Source organism: Lycium ferocissimum, chromosome 9 (genome assembly GCF_029784015.1).
Source record: "Lycium ferocissimum isolate CSIRO_LF1 chromosome 9, AGI_CSIRO_Lferr_CH_V1, whole genome shotgun sequence".
Lineage (NCBI taxonomy): Eukaryota > Viridiplantae > Streptophyta > Magnoliopsida > Solanales > Solanaceae > Lycium > Lycium ferocissimum.
In genome coordinates, this window is record NC_081350.1 from 57,231,017 (window position 1) to 57,255,487 (window position 24,471).

The 24,471-nt window shown below is 34.9% G+C and overlaps 1 protein-coding gene across 2 annotated transcripts; it reads right to left on the bottom strand.

Annotated features, from left to right (window-relative positions):
- Positions 1–1,844: 1,844 nt before the first annotated feature.
- Positions 1,845–23,908, bottom strand: LOC132031354 (two-component response regulator ARR2-like). Of its 2 annotated transcripts, XM_059421287.1 has the most exons (5): positions 23,569–23,908; positions 8,403–8,552; positions 7,336–7,776; positions 5,644–7,156; positions 1,845–2,158 (listed from the first exon to the last, which is right to left on the bottom strand). In XM_059421287.1, exons 1-4 carry the CDS (start codon positions 23,678–23,680, stop codon positions 7,068–7,070), a joined length of 792 nt encoding a protein of 263 aa, XP_059277270.1. In that variant the 5' UTR covers positions 23,681–23,908; the 3' UTR covers positions 1,845–2,158; positions 5,644–7,067. The 2 variants fall into 2 exon arrangements, with proteins under 2 accessions (XP_059277270.1, XP_059277271.1); XM_059421288.1 differs by lacking the exon at positions 8,403–8,552.
- Between the last annotated feature and the right edge of the window lie 563 nt (positions 23,909–24,471).

Here is a 24,471-nt window from a genome sequence, read left to right on the forward strand (position 1 = left end):
TTATCCTTACATTTGGTTTTATGCGTGTTTAACAGCATTTCCCGATGAAGTAGCATCGATGTCGCGTGACACCGCTTCGACTAACATGCATCCATCTTTGATGGGGACCTTCCCGTATTCAAATCCTGCGTCCGCCTCTACCCTCAGGACAATGTCTGCCTCGACGATGAGATAATATAGTCAATGAAAGACAAACTCAGGCTGTATGTTCAATGGAGGAACTCCGTTATTATTGAAGTCTTTGGAAAAAAGGTGGCCCGCTAATTCCTTAGAACTAAACAACAAAAATTATGGATACTGTACGAGAAACTTGTTCTAATTGACTTGGGGGAGATTTTTTTCGTTGTTAATTTCGAACTGGAGGAAAACATATTGAAAGCTTTACATGAAGGCCCTTGATTCATAGCTGGACACTTCCTCACTGTTAGGAAATAGGAGCCAAATTTCACTTCGACTGAAGCGAGCACTTCATTCGCTACCATTTAGATCAGGCTACCTTATTTGCCAACAAAATTTCATGATAAAACAATCCTAGAATGAGCGGGCTAATAAAATTGGGAAGCTGCTAATAATGGATATGTGGATATCCACTGTACTTAGAGGGCGTTATGCTCGTATTTGCATCCAAGTATCTCTATAATCACCAGTTAAAATGATGATTACCATAGGAATATATAAGCAAACTATTTTGTAAGAAGGTGAAGGGCTTCTATGAAAGGGTTGTAGTAGATTAGGACATAGATTAGAGAAGTTTGAGAACCCTAAAACAACCCAAAAACTCCCTGACTAGAAACCCAAGTCTCGGAAACAGGACAACCTAAAGAGAGGGAATGGAAAACAGTCATGCATCATGCCAAGAAGAAAGGGAAACCAAACCATATTCGGAAACAAAGCAAGGATAGAAGCAACAAGTGATGCTGGAAATCCCCAACAACAAGTAAAAGCCTTCGATGCAGCCATAAGTAAGTTTCGAAATCCCCAGGTCTTTACTTACCATTCTAATCAGGGTAAATTCAGATGGAGTAGGTTAAGCCAAGGTTTACGGGAGACTCAAAAATGGAAAAACATGGGCTAGAAAATGGCCCCTAGCATGGTAAACAATGTTAGCTCCCATGCTAAAGTGACACATGTTTTATTCAGCTTTGGGAACAGGTGCAGTAGGCCACTACCTCGGGCACCAAACTGGTTGAGAGAGATGCTTTGGATATATACATAACCCTAACCTTGCAGATATGCCTATAACATGTAAAATGAAAAGTCGAGACAGTTACCAAAAAAAAAGATCCAAGTGGAGCCCAAAAAAGTCCAACCATTAGTTGACATCACCAACCCTGGGTGTGTTTACCACCTACCACTCACCACTCTCACAACAAACCCCGATCAAATCTCCTCACAACTTAAAAAAACACTTAAAACAGTCTATTCCTCTAAAAAAAACACTTAAAGCAGTCTATTCCTCACTATCTCTTCTTTTGTGAGTGCATTGCCAATCACTGCAAGAAATCTACGTTATTGTGGCAACAAAAGTCGCTACAGAAGGCCCAAAAGTCGCCACTAAATACCTTTTGTGGCGACTATTACAACGTTGGTAGTACTTCCATAACTAAAGGTTATTGTGACAACACTGGGAGTCGCCACAATAAGCATGCATTTGTAGCTACATTTATCGCCACAAAAGGCAAACAAGCATAATAGAAAAAACATTTACAACACAGATATTGGCTTAGTCGCCATTGAAATGAAACTTTTAGTGACATTTGTCGCCGCAAAAACTACTATAACATTTGTGGCAACATTTATCCTGCTGCTGAATAACAACCTTTAGCTACGACAAAAATGACAACAAAAATAATTAAATCATTCGATACAAATACTATTGACAACCAAATTTTCTAAAATTAATATATAGCTATTAAAAACATCCAATAACATTTAACAAACTACAAAAGCATTCTCAAGCCGAACATTATAAATACTTTCTTTACTTGAAAGTCAACTGCATATATACTAAGTACATAGTACTTCAGTTTTGTATGCATATACATATGCTCAATTAAGCATAAACTTCCATTATATGCATACCACATATGATCAAAAACTTTCATTGCACGACTTCAGGCTTCTCTTTGGTCCGCCCCATTGTTTAAGAACCTTGTCCCTGTTATTAAAAAAAAAAAAAAATCACTTTGAAAATTCTCATAATCCAATGCTAATAATAAAAGGGGTGACATAGAGCACATAAGACTATAAAAATCAATGACATAATAGTTTCAACACTTTATGAAGAAAAAGATTTATACTAATCTACTCTACCTGACTCAAGCCACCCCTAGTAGTTCTGATCCGTTTCTTTTACACCAACAATCATATTTGAACACGATAAAACTAATACTACTTGCTAGCAACCATTAATCATAGTACCAATTACACAAGCTTTTAACACCACTTACAACTACTAATTCAACTAATATATGCAAAGTCCATACATCATATAAATAGAGCTACATTTCTAGCTGCATATCAGAACTTCAGCACTACAATATTTTTAGCTAGCCATCATTAATCATAGATGTAACATTTCAACATTTTTAGCTTACACCCAAAGCATGGAAGAAGGTTTCCACTGATACCACAAGATCTAATTTTTAGCTTACACTCAATTTTAAACTTCAAATCACAGATCTAATTATTAAAATGGTCTAACTTCTAAATACAAGACAGAAGTAGCTATTTGCATAAATGATAGATGAAGAAATAGATTAGTATTTAGGTCATCACACACAACATGTAGAGGAGGAAAGATTGATAGCTATCAAGAAAATTGAACACTGACTTCCCTGAACTATCCAAAGATGGAGTTAGATTTACAATCCAACAGTACTACATATAGCTATATCATCCTCTACATATTTTTAGAATTGATGGAACCTATAAATAATTATTACTAATAATTCAAAATGCTTTACATCAGAAGATAAAGGAAAAACTTCCTGGAAAACTTAAGAGTGAGTCATTTAAAGAAGCTGAACTCAAGTTGAAGGATAAGATTTGCTTTAATATGGACATTTTAAACCTAAACACCCAAAAAAAGTAAAATGAAATTATACGGGTGTGAATTTCAAAGCTACTTCTATTTACATGCTATTTTTTACTGTTTCATTGTGCTGTGAATTTCAAACCTGTGACGAAAAAAATGAGTTCCAAACATCAGGGGAAGAAGAAAGAAGAAGAACATGTTAGAGGTTGTTCTCTTGATAGACATGAATTGTGACTGCAAGAATTGTTTCAAAAATTGCCAAATGCACTCAAAAATTGGATGGTATCCCTCAAAAAAGGAAGTAGTGACACCGAGCTCACACATTAATTTCTTGTGATTCAGCTCCTATCATTCATGCTCTGAAAATTTCACTAAAACACCAATCACATTAAGATACCATAGCTGAGCAAATCAATCTTTTTAGCCATGAGATTACAATTCAAAGTTGTTGATTCATAAAAATACTCCTCAATAGAGCACTGCACCAAAATATCAACAACAGAATACAAATAAAATAGCAACAGAATTTTAGTAAAATCTAAATTCAAAACCACACCAGAATATAAGCATAAATGCAAATACGAAGTTTATCATAAAATACACACTTTTGCACGCCAAAATCATAAAGCAGGCCTGTATTTTCAAACTTGCACCAGAATATTAATTCATATTTATCTCAGAAATTTTATCAACAAGATTTAGAAGAACAAGCCAACAACTTATATGGAGCAAGTCACAAAATAATTGTCAAAAGTAGGAAAGAAGAATTTTCAAGTAAAGTAGAAGACTTGTTAAGAATTTTCAAAAAGATATTCTATGAAAAAAATAAATCACCGAATGTAGTAAAATGACTTCTGTCCCTCTTAGGTGAAAATTTCTTTCACAATAATCTCAACCTTAACTTCATATATATATACACACATACATATATGAGTCTTGCTAACATACTAAGGTACCATGTTAGCAACCTGCCCATTTTGTTTTTTCTTGAAATGTCCTGACTTTTTCTTACCAGTTCATTAAAAATGAGGACCTTTTATCATTTTAATTGAAAATCCCACAAATTCATTTCCTTCCTCTTAACTCGTTTCCCTCCCATCTTGAGCGACATCCAACAACAAGATAACACCAATCAAAAATTAAAGATTCCTTCAAATCAAGTTTGGTGTCCAACTAAAAGTTAATTAGAACTTATTCTGTGGTTAGGTAATTTTGATTCTCTTGATCCGTGGAAAAGAGAAATAAGAAGGGATCAATTTGTTGCACTATTTGATTTTTTTTTTTTTTTAATTCTAACTGTTGCCGGGAGAGAAGTTGTGGGAGTTGGTCCAATTCTCGTGGCATAATTTCCCAATTCACCTAAATGTACTACTCCTTCCATCCCAATTTAAGTGTCTTAATTTAATAGGCGCGTAATTTAAGAAATAAAGAAGAGCTTTTAAATCTTGTGGTCCTAAATTAAAGTTGTATATAATATACTAAAATGTTCTTTGAATCTTGTAGTTATAAACTTGCCATATAAGATTTTTGAATTATCAACTTACTAAAAACAGATAGAAACACTTTTTTTGAGATATACCAAAAAGGAAAGTAAAACAGTTAAATTAGGACGGAGGGAGTAACTTTTATTTTTCTGATTTGAATCTTCATTCCCTTTTTCTCCTAAATTCCATTTCATTGTCAAATTACAACTACTTTTGTTTCTGAACATCAAGATGTCGTTATACAAGTTGAAATGATGAAAAAGAGAGATAAGAAAACTTCAGCGACCAAATCGAGTTCTTGAAGTTCAAGTATGAAAGTTTCATCGTTGAGCAAGCAAAAAGAACTTGTAATTTTATGTGCATTTTTTTTTTGTGAAAAAGTGATATTTTGTGTAATTGTGTTCCATCTTTTTCTGGTGAATATTGAGAACAATTACATAAAGCTTCAACTCTTTTGATGCCATGATTGTACAGTGAAGGGAGATTTGGGTGATGCAAGAGAGAGGGAATGAATTTGGGGAATTTTGGGTTGAAATGACAAAAAGGTCCCCCATTCTAATGAGCTGCCAAAAAATAGTAAGGATATTTTAGAAAATTTGAAGTGGGAGGATGCTAATCTACTACCTTAAGGATATCAATTTTCATCAAAACACTATCTAATTTGCTAAGGGGTCATTTGGTTTGGAACAAGAATATTAGAGATTATAATCCCAAACAAAACATCGGAAAATGGAATTTAATCCGTGTCCTATATAGATATATAATACAAAGAGTTTGATTTAAAGATTATGATGATTTTAGCTAATACCAATAATCAAACATGGAATGAATGTAATACCAAATTTTATACAGGGATTAATATTCTAATCCCGATAACTAAACAAACCCTGAGATTATTATCAATTAATATAAATATTTTTTTTCTGTTAATAACTTTCCTCCAACAAACAAACACAAAAAAATATTAATTTATCTGGAAACTTATACTTTTCAAAAAAAATATAAGTCATTTTCCCAATTTTTTTTTTTAAAAAAAAAAAATAACTTCCATCTTATGAAACATAGGAGTAATAAATAAAGAGTAATCTTGCGAGATAAGAAAAGTTAGATACAAGCACTAACCTGATCATCAGATTAAACTTGATCAAACGCATTGCCTTGTTCATAAGGTAGGTCAGCACCTGGAGGTCCAAGGTTCTGGAAGATATAATCTATATTATTGAAATCGAAATACACACCATAATTTTTCCTCTCATTTGAATCACTTCCTTTAGTATCACTCGCTTGTGATGTCGCGACAATATTGGTTGGATCAGACATGTTTGGTTCACCAATATATTGCTGGAAATTAGCATTTGCTGCTTCTAATTCATTAATTGCCGCATTTCCATTGTGTGTACCAGACATTATTGCGCTACCTGAATACGTTGTTACATAGGCCACATTGAGATCTAAGTTGTAGCCATTGTGAGTATGATGATCCCCACTGTTAAGCTCCAACCCAGGCCTATTATTAATGCTCCCAATAATTGGGTCTTTTAGTCCTTGTGAATCCACCATTCCAAATAATGGTCCATGTTGTTGTAGTCCACCACCAACATTACTTTGGGTCGACAAAAATGAGTTATTGAATGGGTTTCCAATGCTAAGGTAGTGGGGTTGAACTTGAAGTTTTCGACGATGATAAGCTGCTGTTGAGTTGAACTCTCTCCTCTAGCAAAAATGTTGTTGGTATTAAGTGATGAAAATGAGAACTCTTTGGCTCTTTGGGTTTGATTTGGGTTACGGTGTTGTTGTTGTTGCATATTTGAAACATTCTTTTGAAGACGAGATGTTGTCCCAACTTTTCTAAGGCTACTTCTTTGTAGAGAATCACTTGAGGATCCTTTACTTGATGGGCGACGAATAGATTTTCGCTCTTCTGGAGCTCTCCATTTGTTATTACGACATTTCTGAGGGGTATTAGAAGAAACAAATGAAAGGAGAGTTGGACCATGGAGATACATTTATCATTTGAACTCATTGTGATTTAGGTGTATTTGAAACAACGAAAGTCATTTTTGAAAGAAAACATTTTTGGTGTTTGACAATTGGTGAATGATAAAAATCTTTTGAAATAAAATTAATTAAAGATTGATAATAAAATTATTGAATTGAATAGTCACCACAAAAAAATAGATATTAGCAATGAATAACTTTTGTAATTAAACATGCAACAAAGGTCTGTCGCTATGCCTTTCTAATGTGTGAGTGTTGTGATAAAACTTTTGAGTACTAAAGATTGATAATAATGTCTAATTATTTATTGGTGAAAGTGATATAGAATTAATTCTTATTCTGATAAACGTTTATTGATATAAATTAAAATTGAGATAGTTGTAGAAAAAATGACTTCTCTCACAAGTGTTTGATGTAAAATCTTTCCAAGCAAAATAATTTCTAGTAACCAATATGAAATATAATTTTATAAAATATATAATGTTCCAAAATAACTTTCCCCGTTCCAAACATACACAAATGATACATAATTTACAACTTTAATTTTTCTAATAATTTACCTGAAGATGACTTGCAACTTGCATCCTAGTAAGACTAGGCATATTCATCACCTCAAGAATGTTTTTCGGGTAACACCCTGCAAGTTAATTCCATAACAATGTAAATTTAATTTAATATCTCTATATTAAGCTATAGGAATATGTAATTAAATACAATGCTTAAGTTGACAATGACTATAAGTGTGAATTATTGTTGACCATATCGCTTCATATAAACGAATGAGGATAAATTTAATTAATTTTTAAGTAAACTTACTTCCTTCATCAAGTTGATGCACTGCTTCAACGAATTTGGCATGAAGATCCACAGTCCATTTTGTGCAAACCCTTTGCCTAACAACCTTATTAGCACTGCTCTGGCTTTCTCCTTCATTAGTCTCTTTTATGCTTTTTCTATCTCTCTTCCTCCTCAGCTTGTATTTTTCATTCGATATGACATCGTTTTCAGCCCCATGAATATTATTGCTTCGTTCCATAGTATTAGGAAGATTCTTTTCTCCAGCTTGTTCCTCATCTCCAACATTAGTGTTACCAATTTCTGACCCTTCTTTCGCTTTCTCCTTTTGGTGTTTTTCCCTATATACAAATTGCCACAAGTATTTCACAATTCCCTCGTCAAGTGGTCTTTTCAGAAAAAGGTAAGCTCCATCTTTTAAAGCCTTCTTTGCTAACAATTCATTGTGTTCGTCACATACAACTGCATAATTATTTCGAGAAGCTAGCATTAGAATTATAATTATATTGTAAGCATTATGTGAGTAGTTAATTTGGCATATATTCACTGAATTTTATCTATTGTAATAATAATATTATTACAAAACAACCATTTCTCTTACTAAATAGTAAAAATTTGTCATTAATGCTATTTGACGACGGATAAAAAAAATCATGTTAGCTATTGGCTATTTAGTGACACATTCCATGGCTAATTCCTTTTTTCTTGTAGTGTATTGATTAAGACTTTACCCGCTATAACAATGAAGTCATAAATATTATATTGTAAGCATTATGTGGCTAGTCAATTTCATGTATATTCACAGAATTTTATTCATTATAACTGTAATGTTACAAAACAACTATTTATCTTATACTAAGAAATAGAAATTAACAACGAACAATTTTTGTTGCTAAACAACAAATCCATCGCTAATCTTATTTAACAATGGATTATAAAAAAATTCATTTAGCTACGGGCTATTTAGCGACATATTAATGATGAACTTTGTAGCTATTTATATTGTTGTAGTGTATTAATTAAATGACTTACTTTGCTGACTATAACAGTAGATGTCATAGGTAGAGGAGTACTAGAAGAATACTTACGGAGTGAAACAATAGCCAAGGCCACAGCTTGAGACAAAAGCCGGAAGGAAAGCTGGTCCGGTGAATGGACATTGATTATCATCACATCGACTTTTTCTTTTCCTTTGGAGAGCATTGTCATGGCTGTGGAAGCGTCACCAACCATCATAACTGCATCAATGCAATTTGAAAGTAAGTGAAGAACAAGGAAGGAAATATGTAATACATAAAATTGTCATGACGGGGTGATGTTTTCTTATATACAATTTCAATTATAAATTTTTCAGATTATATTGTTGCAGCTTAGTTTATAAAACGAATTACTTTTCTTAAGTCAATCAACTTATGTTGTAATCAATGTGTCTAATCAAAGACAGAGCAAGAATTTTGAGTTTATGGGTTCTGAGTTTAAAAAAAAAAAGACAGCTTACTGGGTTCCGAATAAATTATATATACATAATAAGTAGAACTTTAAAATATAAATACAGAATCTGGACCAAAACTACTAGATTTTCTTTGAACCCGTAAATAGGCTTGTAGCTCCACAACTATGTGCAATATTAGACAGGTTCACATAAAATGGCTATGTATTGTTAACGATAAAGTAAATAGAATAGTGAAGTTCATATGAGAATATATTGTTAAAGAATCTAGTCCAAATTATTCAAATGACTTGTTGAAAACAAATACTCAATAGAGATACTATCCAAACCAAGAGAGAATAAGATCTAATGCTTTGAGATAATCTTATTTCATGAATACACAACTAATAAGTTTACAAGATTTATCAAAGAGGATGGATTTATCAACAAATTTTAATTATTCTCATTTGAGTTATCTATTGTCCTAGTAATGATTTTTTAAGTCACTAATCTAATAGAATATGAAAGAAAATTATATGAAATCCACGTGGCATTACATGTCTCATACATTATTATATCATAATTTAATTTAATCCCGTAATCTTAAGTATGAAAATAAAAGTACAACAATTATATGATAGTAAGTCGACTAAAGAAACATAATTCTTAATAGAATACTGAGCCCCAAATCAATAAAATATATTCAAAAAAAGGTGTCACCTAATATAATACTTAGTACTTATGGATTATGATGCGGGTGTATTTTCTGTCTTTAGTGTCTAAAATGAAACTCTAACCTATTACTTAGCCATTGACTTTGAGTTTTAGAAGCTTTCTAAAAGTAGACAAAGGATTAAAAGAACCCTTCCTTTTTCTGTCGATTTTTGTTTGGTAACTAACAGTTTCCATTAATCGCTAATGGTGTTAGTACAAGCACCAGAACTTAGCTATAAACTCAAGAAGTGTAACGACCCGCTTGGTCGTTTTGAACTTTTTAACTCTTTTTTCCGAATTACTTTTCCCGTTGCATTATTATGGTACTTATGACTTGTGGGGATATGTTCGTGATTCCTGACAAAATCGGATGAATATCCGATCAGAATTAGCAAAATTGGAAGTTTTTAAGTTAAGGCGATGAGAAAGTTTGACCAAAGTCAATATCGGGGGTTAATGGAACCATATCAGAGTTTTGTTGATTTCATGAGGTGTAGAACGTGATTTATGATTTAGTCAAGGGGTCGGTACAGATCTTGAGAGGCTCAGGAGTGATTTGGACCTTTAGTTGAGAAAGTAGCTAAGTTTAAGGAGTAGAGTTGTCCACAGTCAACATCGGGTTATGAGGGTCTTAGCCCTAAAGTTAAGATTATGAATTTCATAAAATTAGATGTAGATTTGTGGATAGTTTTGGATGTTTTTCTGGATTTAGACTATTAATGTCATGAGTAAAGTGATTTTGAAATAAAATTCCATTTTTGCCCTTGGAGGCTCAGGTTTGACTTTTTGGGTGATTTTTGGGCCCGAATTATAAGTATAGCAATATGGGTGTCTACGGACTCGTTTCCTTACGTACGACACATATTTGATAGATTGGGAATGATTTGATGCTTTGAGGAAGGGAAAGGAGATATCTTGATGTTCGTGACACATTTGCTCGACGTTTGAGTTATGTTAAGACTTCTTGACTTTGCTTGAGGGATGTTTTTGACAAAAGATAATAAATAAGCTTAGTGATAGGGGTAAGAGTGAAAGACGGGGTCTCATATTCATGATGTGACGAGCATTGGTACGAGTACAGATGCCATTTTATGGGTAATAATGTGATTGTGTTGTTATGGATTGTAACCCAAGAATTCCAAAGCGTGTGAGCATTAGCTGTTATGTGCTAGTTTCTTAACTTGAGTTTTTAGTTGTATTCGTCATTCTAAGAAATCTCGTACACTTGTGATAATCAAGTTGTTGAATTTATTGAATCAGTCGACTATTATGTTCGGAATTATGTGGTATTCATATTCACATGTGATTTATCATGCATACGCACTGGATTGGGCTCAAATGGTCGCTTGAATGATATATTAGCCTCATAAGGTCGTTTACATGATATTTTAGCCTGAAAGGTTAGGTGCCTGATGATCTGGAAGAGCTGGAATTTCGGGCGATATATGGACCTAACGGTCCCCCATGGTCACAGGTCCTGTATAGTCTTGTGGAGCTCTGTGTGTATACCGGGAGCATTTTGCATTGCATTGCATCATATCATTTTATCCCTTTACTTGATTATTTGATAAGTTGTGTCTCTTATTACCTGATTACCTTTTTATTTGACTTTACTTGGTACATGGTTTTCCTTCGACTCATTGATGGGTCGGTTTTGGAGTAAGGTAAACTAGTAAGGGTAAAAGAGACTTTTTTATATTACTTTGTCACTACTTCTTTCTCTATAGATTTATGAGATATATTGAGTACATGTGCTTTCCATACTCATACTACGCGTGTTTCACTCTTTGTGGTACATCTTCAACTCCAGTGAACATCGAGAGCTGTTTGAGTCTGAGATAGTGATATCTAGGAGATCGTGGCGAGCTGACTGGTTGTTCCGCAGAACCCTTATCCCTCTATCCTTTTATTATTACTATCTTTTCTTTTGTATTCAGACAATGTATTAGCATATCTCTGACTTGTATTGTGTTTGTAGTGTTTGTTGGAGTTATGACAACAATCTTGAGTTGTTTCGGTTATTTCCCTATTTTCTTATTATAAATGACTTATTATTTGAATAATTCACTTTTCCTCTTTACTTTCCACTTATTTAACTTAATTAAAGCGATAAATTTTTGGGTTGGCTTACCTATTTGTTGGGACATAGGTGCCATCACATGTTGTGTCTTTTGGCCGTGACAACTAGCTATCTTTACAGTTTCTTAGAAAAAGAGCTTAAAGACACAGAAATAAAGAGACAAAATTGGAAAATAAACTGCCACTATCTAAACAAAAAGGCTTGACGGAGGAATCTAATTCCAGGTTTGGCTCCAATAGAAATCGAAGTACGCAATTTTTCTGGTGATGCTATCAATTGATCTGGTTTTTTTTCACACAAGTGCATGAGTACATTCAATAAAGACGAGTTTGAAGTTCTTAGACTTTAGTGACCTACCCTTTGAATGTAGGATTGCCAAGATATGTACTGGTCATACGAATTGGTTGTTAACACATCTCTTTGTATGCATGTGTGTATTTGTCCCAAATTGTCTTGGACACAGGACAATATAGGAAGAGGTCCTCTCTGGTCTAATCATGTGTATGGCGAAGAGCACATGTAGTAGGAACTTTCACACCTCATTTGAGTAGTATATCCAGTCAATAATCTCCCGTGAAAGTTCTACCAAATGGTGAATTTGGCCTTTGGTCTTGCTTCATAGTTTAACATCAAAGTCTTCCAAGGTACACTAGGCTCTTCAGGGATTAGTAGTAGGTATAACTGTCTGGCTGCAGATATAAGGCAATAGAATAGTGCTATAGCATCCCTGCTAGAAATGACTTGTCTAACCATCCAAGATGCATTTTGTGGTATAGGGATCTCATTTGGTGATCTACCTTTTATATAATAAGTGTTGATCCATAACTTATCTTGTGTGTTGTCCGTATCCCAACAGTTCTTGGCTATATCAACTTGATTCCAGAGTTTTAGGTTGATCAAGTTGAGTCCTCGCATTGAGATGTGTAAGCATACTCTGTCCCAAGCTATGAGAGCCTTTCTGGTGATAGTGTTCATACCAGTCCACATATATCTCCTGTAATAGTAATCTATAACTTTTAATAATTTAGCAGGGAGAGTGAAGTTGAGTCTAATAGGGTTGAATGTCAAATAACACTGATTGCACAAGCTTAACTCTTCCAGCATAGGAGAGTTTTTTTACCGTCCAAGATGGAATCCTTGCATTAATATTCTCAATAAGAGGTTTCCATTGTAATAGTGAGATCTTCTTAGTTGAGAGAGGGATACATAGATACTTAAATGGTAGTTCACCAGCCGCGAATCCCAAGTGTTGCAAGATCGCAGTTCTTTCACCGGGAGGGACACCACAATAATACACAAAACTCTTCCTCATATTAAACAATAAACCAGAAGCTTTAGAAAATAGGAGGGTCATTCATGCAAGGCAGTGGTAGATTGAAAATCTCATGTAGCAAACAACAATAAGTCATCTGCAAAGCATAAATGTCTCATGTCTAGCTTAGCACATCTAGGGTGATATTTGAACTCCTTCACAATCTCAAGCCATTTAGACTCTGTTGAGGTATTCCATGCTAATTTGAAAAAATAAAGGTGAAACAAAATCACCTTGTCTAAGTACCTTAGCAACATTAAATGGTTGAGTGGACTCCCCATTAAGTAGGATAGTATAACTGACAGTTTAAACATATTACACTATCCATTAAGTGAGTCTATAAGGGAAGCCTAACCCAGCATTACTTGTTCCAAGAATGGCCACTCTACAGAGTCATATGCCTTCTGGAGAACAATCTAGTCCTGCATTTGTCAGAGGTGTTCTTCTTGGTATAAGCTTTCACCAATTCTTGAGCTAGGATGATATTGTCAGCAATCCTCCTACAAGGGATAAATCTAGATTGTTTTACAAATAATGGTAGTCATGACCTTCTCCAACCTAACAGTCAGTACCTTAGCAATCAATTTACATAGGACAGTGTAACAAGCAATTGGTCTAAAGTCTTTCATTATGACGGGAGAAGAGACTTTTGGAACCAATGTGATTGTTATGTAGTTGATGGATTTAGCCAGTATGGAAGTAGCAAAAAAAGTCTTTCACAACCTCAATAACCTTTCCTTTGATGATGTGCCAAGTCTTTTTAAAGAACTTGGCATTATATCATTAATACCAGCAGATTTATCATCTCTAATAGCATTTAAACCGTTTCACGACCTCAATAAGCTCTTCTTTGAAGATGGGCCAAGTCTTCTTAAAGAACTTAACATTATGTCATCAATGCCAGGAGATGTATCATCTCCAATAGCTTTTAAACCATCATAAATCTCCTGGTCAGTCACTGATGCACAAAGATCAACTCTTTGTTAATGATATAGTGTAGGCCCATTACTCATAATTAGCTTATTGACAGCAGGTAAGAATGGATTAGCTGATCCTTTAAGGCTTTGATAAAACTTAAGAAACTCTCCTTTGATGTCATTTTAGGTAACAAGTTTGACCCCATCCAGAGATGTGAGTTCAACTGTCATCTTCCTTTGGCCTTTTTCTTTCATCACTGATGTAGTATTTGGAGTTTGAATCTTCTAATCTGATCAAGGAGGCTCTTCATTTCTACTTGGGGGTATTCTCCTCCAGTAGGGACCATTTTCAAGGCATTGAAGTAACTATCTTTCCTAATCTAGAAGTGCATCAATACAGTGGGAAATAATCTTTTCTTGCACTTTAAGCAAAGCAGTCCTAGCTGCATGAATTTATTGAGTTAACCCTTTGAATTTTTTATTATCGAGATTTTTCAAGTATGGCTTCTTCCAACTGAAATCCATTTTACTTCCAAAGAAGTTCTGTTTCCAAATTTTCTCAACAACATGATAGAATTGATCATGATCCATCCAAATGTTGAAAAAACTAAAGGAGACCTTTCCAGTTATAAGTCCAGTTGACAAAGTAAGGATCATAGGTATATGGTCAGAGATATGGGGTAGATCATAATCTACAGTGACATGCTCCATTCCCAAAAGCCCTATCCGTCCTACTACATAATTTGTTATCACCATGCTGCTTATTACTCCATGTATAGTAGTCCCTCTTCTATGGCAATTCATTGAGCAGTAAGTTATGGAGAAGTCTTGTATCCTAGTGTAGCTAACAAGATTATCTCTAAGTCTGTCTTGTGGAAGGAGCATGTCATGAAAATCTTCACATACTAGCCAAGGTTACACTATCCCATTGGAAATGTCCAAGAAGGCACCCACAAAGCTTTTATTTGTCCTGTAACATCAAAACAATAAATCACAATGAGGAGGCAATCAATTTTCCTTGGCATGTCTCTGATGTTGACATGTATGAACTGGATACCAGCTTTGAGCAGTGTTACTAAGTACCATGTAGGATCCCAAATCACCTAAGCCTTTCCATTTACAACTTGATGATAGTTGTAAATTGAGGACCATCCAAGAGCAAAATTGTTTAGCACTCTATTAAAATTGTGATCCTTCACTTTTGTTTCAATAAGCCCTGTCAGCTTAGTGTGTTTATTCTTGAGGTACCCTCGAGTTCCTTCTATTTGTACCTCTTATTGACACCTCTGATGTTCCAAAACAACCAATTCAGTGGAGGAGTTGAGACTTCCCTCTTTTATCAGGTAGAGGTGGGTTGGTTCACTGGTTCTCTCTATTAAAGCACCAGAACTATTCCTAGTTGAGGTAGTGGTCAAAACTGAGAGGTTGCTCAAATTAAACTCAATGCTAGCCGAGGCAAGTTTACCAGAAACATGTTGTGCTAACCAAAGAAGTAGTAGCTCTTGGCGGGGACTTGGTTCTAGCTTTAGGAGGCTAAGACACAAGTTACTATATATCAATAGGTTGGTGGGGATCTCGCTTGGTAAGACAAGTAAGCAATAGAGATCCTTGTCTTTTTTGTGGTACATTAATTAGAATGTCAATACTTGTAACAATTGAGTCTTGTTGGAGGCTTCAAGAAATGAAATTGTCAATTACCTCACAAGATAGGCCTATTGTTTTGAACGTCAATAGCAATAGGTCCTTTAGATTTCCATTCTTGTTCTGGCTTTTTTATAACCTACATTTTGGCATGTGGCTCATGTTGATTCCCAGGTTTCTTAGGGGGTGCTTGTGACCAACAACCAAACTACGATCACGTAACTCGTTAATTCAAAGAAAACTTTTGGTTTCCAATCATAATCCATGTTGGAATCTGTCGGGACATTAGGCTCTAAAAAAGTGATCTCAGTTGGTAAGACAATAGTGATGTTAACTTCTATAAGCAATATTAGAGATCCTTGTCTTTTTTGTGGTACATTAATTAGCAAAGATTGACTCTCGCACAACACTAGTTACTCTATTGAGTTACTCCGCACCCCAACAACTCATAGGTAAGCTGGGGAAGACTACCCATAATGGTATCTCAGTTGGGAATTCAACGAAGATCCATAACATAGAAATGAAATCGAGGCCACATATCCGAATGTAATCAAAGAATTACAATTACCTCCATAAGATAGGCCTATTGTTTTGCAATAAGGACCAGAATAGATAATTTCATTTTTATCAATCAGTGATTGGACTTTAATTATAAAGTAACTTTCCTGATGTAAGAAGAGGTCAGGGTCTGCAATAGATGTCTAATTTTGATCAATGAACCTTCTCATAACATTATATCAAGGTTTAGCTCTAATGATGTATGCAATTAATGCACAATTCTACTTATCCACATCCTTGTCGAAATCAAGTTTTTCAATTTGGACAACACATTTTCCATCAATAATTCGGGGGTGTCACGACCCAAATCGGAGGGCCGTGACTGACACCCAAGACCCTACTCGGCTGAGTGCCATACTACAATTCTATTCATAAGTTGGAATCTTATGTGAACCTTTAAATTATGAAATGACGCTTCCGTTAAGTAAAACATGAAAAACCTCCTAATAAAACTCTTTCACCAAGTCAGGGACTTCTCCCTTATCGTTAATTCAAAGAAAACTTTTGGTCACAATAAAATCTTTAAAACAATGCATATGAACACGTCGACCTGCATGGCCGCTTTACACAACTGTCGATATCTCGACGCCCTATCCACGGGACACTGTCTGCAACGTCTCTAACATGAACCAAGACACCATAACATAGGTCGGGACAGGGCCCCGATGTACCCATAATTCATATGACACGTATATATATACATATGTAAGTATCCTCGACCTCGGCAATACTATGCGAATAGAAGTGGAGTTTACAAAACCGAATTTACCTCGTATACGATAATCCGGGAACATCCTATACGAACTTCGAGTGTCCTCTAAGCAAAACAACTCATCCGCACTTGTGTGGCATGAAACACAGCGCCCCCTGGAAAAGGGATGTCAGTACAAATAATGTACTGAGTATGTAAGGGCGTAAAAACATGAAAAACCGAAACAATATATTTCGACTCGAATAATAAAAAATGCATATGAACACGTAACGGCACTATTCGAACTGTAACCAACATCTCGCGAATAATGTACATGCATATGAACTTTTAATGCATCATGAGTATAAATATACATAATGCATGCCTTCGACCTGCTTGTAGCCCCTTCGGGCATAATAGCATAATGGCATGAGTATAAATATAATGCGTACGCCTTCGGGCATCATATATATATATATATATATATATATATAACGCCTTAGCCCTTTTCCCCTTCCCCATGAAATGATGTCGTGCATGTATGTAAATATGCAAGTGCATGAAAAGCTTTGGAAACCATCGAAAGACTCCCTTCGGTACAACTTTAATTCAAAACGGGAACTTCTTCCCTTTTCTTAAAAAATGGGAACTCCTTCCCCTTTTCATTTGTCTCCTTCGAGACTCAAAAATCAAATGTAAAATGCATAGGAATGAGGAAACCTTATGGATGTCCCCTTCGGGAATTAGACATCGTTATGAAATCGTACAACTTATGGATGCCCCGTCAGGACTCAAGAGGTCAAGGATACGAATATCCCTACACTATCTAGGAATAGAGTTTTTGGAATCCGTTTGCTGGGTTCGTTCAGATAATAAGGATCTTCATCACTACCATAATCATCACCACTATCATGTCTCACTTTGAATGATCCATAACATAAGCTGAGGCCACATATCCTGAATATAATCAAGAATTATGTAGCACGCTCAGACATAAGCTGAGGCCACATATCCTGAATGTAATCAAGAATTATGTAGCACGCTCAGACATAAGCTGAGGCCACATATCCTAAATATAATCCAGGATTATCTAGCACGCTCAGTCATGTCATGAAATCATCTAGAAACTTAGACTTCGAAAATCTCTAGGATTGGAGTCATCATAAGAATCTTCAGAATTATAGGCTTCTGGCATTTCTAGGAGTAAAAATATTATGGATGTCATGTATGGAATCAAAACATAGGAATCATGTCTTTTGAAAGAAAGGTTTAACCTTAACATACCTGAAAATTCACGTCTCAGCTTTCCTACCTATTTTCGGTCTCGCAATCTATATATAAGACCATTCATACTGTGGTTAGGCCCATTGTTATATACTTATCCTAAGCCTTCAAATTCAATCTCCTTAAAATCTGCCGAAATTTGGGCAGCATCTCCCCTGTTTATATGCCTAGCCCGAAATCCTAATTCAACAACCAACAACAACAACAACAATACCAACATCAACAACATCATTTACAACACCATCATGTTCCATAAACATCCCACACGATGTTTTCCAAGTTCCACAACTAACCAACCCGTTATACGACTATTTAACAATTTTATATCCGTAAATAAACTAAAACTAACATTAATAAGAAGAGATTCATACCTTACTCCCGTTCATATTGCGATATCTTCATTTTCCCCCTTGAACTTGAGCCAAAGCTAGTCACTATACGATTTTATAATCACAACTATACGCTGTTGGGACTTAAATTTGAAGATTATACTTAATTTTGGGCTAAAGTTTAGTGGATGAAGGTTGGGGAAGGTTCCAGAATTTTTGGGAGGTTTGGAGAAGTGTTTTTGGATGAAAAATGAGGGGTAAAACCCCTTTTATACGATACCAAAGTCGGTTCGGGTACTGTAGCAGTTACTTACTATAGCACGCATTTTTACTCTGTCAACCTAACTTGTAACGTCCATAATTTTCTACTCCAATGTTGTATCGATGAGCGGTTTATTGCATTGGAAACTAGACTTGATGAATTTCATTTTAGGCTTTTGAAACTCCTTAAAACTCCTAATATACCTAGAGATATACCCCTCCAAAGTTGACCCAAAATTCTGCCAACTTTTTTTTTTCCAAATTTTTGACAGACTTATTTTCTTCGAGTTGCTTGGTCCCGAAGTCTTCCGAAACTCTCCATACATGATATTTGTCATTAATCATGCTTTATATTGGTCATGTCCTTTGATGACAAGGTTGTCCTTCACGGTTACGACTTACAAGATCATAATTCATTCTTTACTTAAACAATATACTTAATAATGCTTCGTTCCTCGTAATCCAAAGTTGTTTCACCTAGCCACAGCTCGACATACTTACGGTCAAATTTAACAAGTGCTTCTCCGAAGGTACGGGGTGTAACAGGGGGGTGTACGATAGTGTTATAACATTCACATCAGATCTATTGCATTGGAACAAGGTGGTCCAAGGAGCTTGGTTTGCACTGGTTCAATAGGGCATACAAATTCTTCCATAGAAGGAGGCCTTTGTTACATTGTTTACTGTAGCTGGAGGTACTGTTACGTTGGATTTCTCAAGAATTGGTGATGTCGAGTTGTTGGGTTGATCAAGAGCAAGAGGAGAGCTCAGATATAGACTTTTCATTGGCGCAAGGTGTTGGTCTGGGGGTCAGTCAAGAAGACTCACACTCATCTCAGTGGGGCTCACTTCTAGTAGTGAAACCATTGGGTAAGTTGGACCTTCGATCCTGCTGAGGTCAGTCGAATACCTAAAGTGCTTTCAACCATGTCCACTGGTGCTTTTCTAGGCTGTCCACAACCTTGTTTCCATTCTCTAGCCATTCCTGTCACTCCAGCGCAGGTTAAGCTAAACTTCTAACAAACCGATTGGTCATTTTGAGCATTGAGGACCTATTTTCCCAAATGAAACTTCTTGTAGGTTCAACATACATAGTATGACTTGCGAGGACAGTTGAAATGGTTTCCAAGGCAATAGGACCAGTAACAGAAAAGGAAACAAAAAAGTAAAAGTTTTGAGAAAAAAATTAGAGTTAACCGAAGTCAACCTAGGTAAACAACCTCGGAATTAGGGTTTGAAAATTTCTACAGATCTCGATGGTGATCTATGACTTTTTTGGGTAGCTAGGACCAACCCTGAAGGATAGATATTGATTCAGACGCTCGAATTGCATTCTAGTAGAATTGAAAGTTAAGAGTCGACCACGGTTAGATAGTGGACCTAACGAGCTCTGATTGGTGATTTAAAAGTTCGAACAGGTTTGTATGATGATGTTGGACTTGTCCGCAAGTTTTGTTTAGATATGCGTGAGTTATGGAGGGGTTTTGAATGAGTTGGTGCTTTAGCCTTGTTTTAAGCATAAGTGTAACGACTCAAAGGTCTGTTTTTGTTCTAGAGATTGAAATTTATTTCGAGACTTCCGAAAGTTTGAAAATGATTTATAGTGCTGATCTGAAATGTATGGTCTTTTTCTAATAATTCGCACTTGAGTTTTTATCACGAAACATGAATTAAATCTTTAATAGACGAAAACGTTATTTGATTGGGCAAAAGAGCCCGAAATTGAGTTTCGACTGAACGATTAGGACCGTGTCGTTATTATGGACTGGCAGCAATAAGGATCATTGAATATGGAGGTCGTATGAGAGAGTTATGGTATTTTTAGTGCAAATTAATGTTGTAGATTTTTCTGGTGGAACAATTCTAAAAATACCAGATGCGTGCTTGTTGTAATATAAACGAAATCTAATTCGAAAAGCTCATTGGGAGCACTCTTGGACATCAAAACATGACTTTTGAGAGAGAAATTAATCATGACTTTTGAGAGAGAAATCAATGGATAATCATGATACATCATCAAGGTATGATTTTAAACTCAAATCTATGAGTTTCACACGAATCTAAGCTACATTAAGGTTTTAGGGCGAAAGGGGGAGGGGTGTCACGTATTTGTGGTATGACGAACACTAATACGGGTACTAGTGCCAAGTTATGAGTAATGTGCTTAGATACAGTAGTGATGGTTGTAAACCAAGGATGTTGAAGCATGTGGGCATTAGGCGATAGATAATTGTCTTGATTTAACTGTTTATGTGCATATATCACTCTACTAAGTCCTGTATACTTGTAATAATCGAGTTGTTTTATGTGATTCTAAATGGTACATCATTATAGATGATTTGCACTTGATATTCATACTTTATGTGATCCTTCATATTCATTCATGGTGAAGTTTCACAAGGTTATGGCTCGATGTGATCTTCATGGATCGTATTCAGGTTAAAGTGAAGTTAATTTTCTTTGAAAAGGCTGGTTGCGGTAGAGAAATGGTTCCGGCGGATTGTGTATGTCAAGGGGAAATGGTTCTGGTGGGTTGGGTATGCCCGAGGGGAAATGGTTTTGGCAGTGTATGGAACACGGGAGTCCCCCATTGGTCACGACTCCCAGACACCCTCATGGAAGTACATATGTATACCAATGGAATATTGCTTTGCATTTTTCCTATTTGGCTTCATTGATTATCTGATTGTCTAATTATCTGGTTCTTCTTGGTACTTTGGCTTATCTTTGATTCTTTTAATTGAACGGAAATTGTGTTAAGGTAATCAGGTTACTGCTAAAACAAGAATTTTTCTTAATAAACCTCATCACTACTTCAGTGTTGTCGATCTATGAGATTTACTGAGTACACGTGTTTCATGTACTCATACTACCCTTGCTGCACAAATTTTGGTGCAGACTTAGACCCGAGCACTAGTGGAGTTAGCCGAGCCATCTAAGTCCGAGGCTGTTCATTCAGGAGATCTAGTGGTGAGCTGTCATGATGATTTACAGTGCTAGTCTCCTTCTACCTTTATATATTTCTGTCTTTTTTATAGTTTGGACAGTGTATTTTGTCGATTCAGACTTGTACTAATATTCTTAGTAGTTCTTATGCACATGACACCGGGTGGTATTCTGTACTTTCCGCACTTTTGTTGAGTAAAAGACTTGACTTTAACTTCTCTCATGTTATCACTTTACTTTTCTGCTTAATTAACTGACTGAATTGGTTTTTAATTGGTCGTTGTTGGTTCACCTACCAGGTGGGGGTAGGTTCCATCACGACTTTTGAATTTTGGATTGTGACAAAACTACGCCGAGAGCACGAGAGAGTATTTTTACCTATTCTCTCTGTTAGATTTAACTATATTAGTTCTTTATCATGCCATGCAAATTAAAGTTTATGTCATATTGTTAATTAATTACTTTTTTATGAATAAAATAGTACTTGCTCTATACATGTGTATTGTATGGTACATGCAAAAGTAGCTAGCAATCAACTAATGTCCAAACAATAACCACCTTGGATAGGGAACAAATAATGAATACAAACAAAGCAATGGAGAAACCAAGCAAAATAACTAGGGAAAAGATGTCAAAGAAATACCTAAAAATTTATCAAAATTGTCAGTTATATACCTTTTTCTTTGCGGGGTAAGATAGTTTAAGAGAATCCACACTTTATGCTAGTTTTCGGGTGAGATAATAATAGTAGCATTTACTTCTTCTTTTTTTTTTTTTTTTTTTTTAAAAAAAATATGATGAAAATTCTTTAATATCCTCACAAATTAAAGTAGAGGAAGTGATTGAATGACCATTAAGGTTGAACCAAACGAAAAATAATATTTGGCAAGCACCCATTAAAGTAGATCCAAATTTGTTTCTTTCAAATTAAGAAAAAAGAATTAATAAAAAATATTTTAAAATTCAAAGCGCGTGCACAGTCAAAAGGATTAATTAAAATGTGTATATTTAAAAAATTGATATAAACTTCTTTAAAGATGCATTTTGTTGAATTACAAAAAAAAAAAAGCTTCATGAATTTAAGAGGGAAAAAGAAAAAAGAAAAAAAACATTGGCACCGCTTATTTTTTTTCTTTTTTCTTTCTTAAAAGGCTGATTCTTATTCGCTTAACACATCCAAAAGTCACATTGGCACCATGCATATGAATTCAAATGGAAGGAGGGCAACTTTTCACTAAAAAAGAAAAAGGAAAATATTTTTTTCATGAAAATAGGTCTCCGTAATTTTTTGTCTACATCCAATAAAAGACAAAAGAAAATTATTTCAAGGTCAATAATATGATAGACAGATCGATTCTTATCAAGTCCTCTTGCTCTTTCTCTTCCCTCTCGTTGCCCTAATTCCGTGCCTCCACCACCTAGGCAATCTATTTTTTTTTAATAAAGTGATAGATAGATTTGGAAAAATCAAAGATCCACGCCTTCAAAGATCATTTTTGAGGGATTTAATTTTCTCCTCCAACTTTGTGTGACTCTGGCGAAAAATAATTTAACACTTTTTTCTACAACAAGACCAAGTGTAAAACATATATGTAGTTGATTAAATAAATAAAATGATTAACTAATAAAATTATGTCCCTTCAGGGATATCCAATAAAATTGAAATGATACAGAGATTAAGACAAAACAATCACCCCATTTGAAATCATATACATCTCTATGAAGGAAGCTAATCGAGTGTGTGACGTGCTTATAGAAAAAATCAAAAATATAAAATCTAATTTTATTCTTTATAACCACAAAAAACTCATTTATTAACTAGTAAAACAACAAAAACAAGCATAGAAATAGTGTTATGACAACAAGGAAAATAAATCCAGGATTTAGAAGATAAATGTCTAAAAAGAGATCGATGTAAAAGTAAAAAACGAGATCTCAAGCATCATCAATTAAATCTCTAAAAAAAGGGAAATAACACAAAATTTAATTATATCAAAGAAACAAAGGCGATGACTTCTATATATATATATATATATATATATATATATATATATATATATATATATATTTTCGTAGATTTCATCATTTTTACCTTTATATTCACACGACTTTAGCAACTCAACCATCTCAGTATCGAACTCCTTGTTGTGATCAACAAGCATCACACGAGCTTTTTCTTTCATCCGATAACAAGGTGTAGCCATTGGATTATCTATTCGGGTAGTATTTTTTGAGGATTTTGTTGTTCGGAGATAACGAAGAAGATATACCAGAAATAAGCGAATGTTGTAGAAAAGGCGGTATTTATAAGTAAAACTCTAGACTTGTTTGTGGATTTTCTTCTTCCGACATAACGAAGAGGTGATATAAGAAATAAAAAGATGTTGTGTAAAAGGCGGCATTTATAGTGGACCTCTTGACCTTTTTGGTAGATTTTTTGTTTGAAGCTTTAACGTGGAGCGCTCTAGTGCAGTATCCTCTATTGGCTAGTGAACATATTGAGTGTTGACCGTACAAATAAATTTTATTGACCTATTTTTTTTCCTTGAGTCAAGACAAGAATATACTTTTCTCCTTTTTTTCTTTTGGTTTTAGGGTTTTAGTATGATGGGAACTATTTTATTGATGAAATCATTTTTCAATATTTATGTCACGGCCCAAATAATGGTCATGATGGCACCTACATTAAACCCCCTGGTGGGCGAATTATCCCCTTAATCAATACTTAATCAAATTACAAATTAGACATAAATAACACAAACAAACATTTTTTAAGTCTTAAACCATACCATAAATACTTAAAGAGTGGAATACTAAGTCTATTACATCTTTGCCCAAGGATTTGAAGTCATAGTACAAGAACCTCTAATCATAACCAGTCTAGGAAACAATACGAATGTTTGAATATAAGAAATACTGTCTAAGGATAGAAAGAGACAATGATTAAAGATAAGATCCAGGGCTACGGGCTGGCAGGTGGCTCACCTTCAAACCT

What these genes read in the sequence shown, in the direction of transcription:
- LOC132031354 (XM_059421287.1), bottom strand. Translation starts at nt 23,680, where the DNA reads ATGGCTACACCTTGTTATCGGATGAAAGAAAAAGCTCGTGTGATGCTT. An exon ending in CTTGGCTATTGTTTCACTCC is followed by an intron (nt 7,777 to 8,402) that starts GTAAGTATTCTT and finishes ATAATTATGCAG; the next exon opens with TTGTATGTGACGAACACAAT. An exon ending in GCATCAACTTGATGAAGGAA is followed by an intron (nt 7,157 to 7,335) that starts GTAAGTTTACTT and finishes ATTAACTTGCAG; the next exon opens with GGTGTTACCCGAAAAACATT.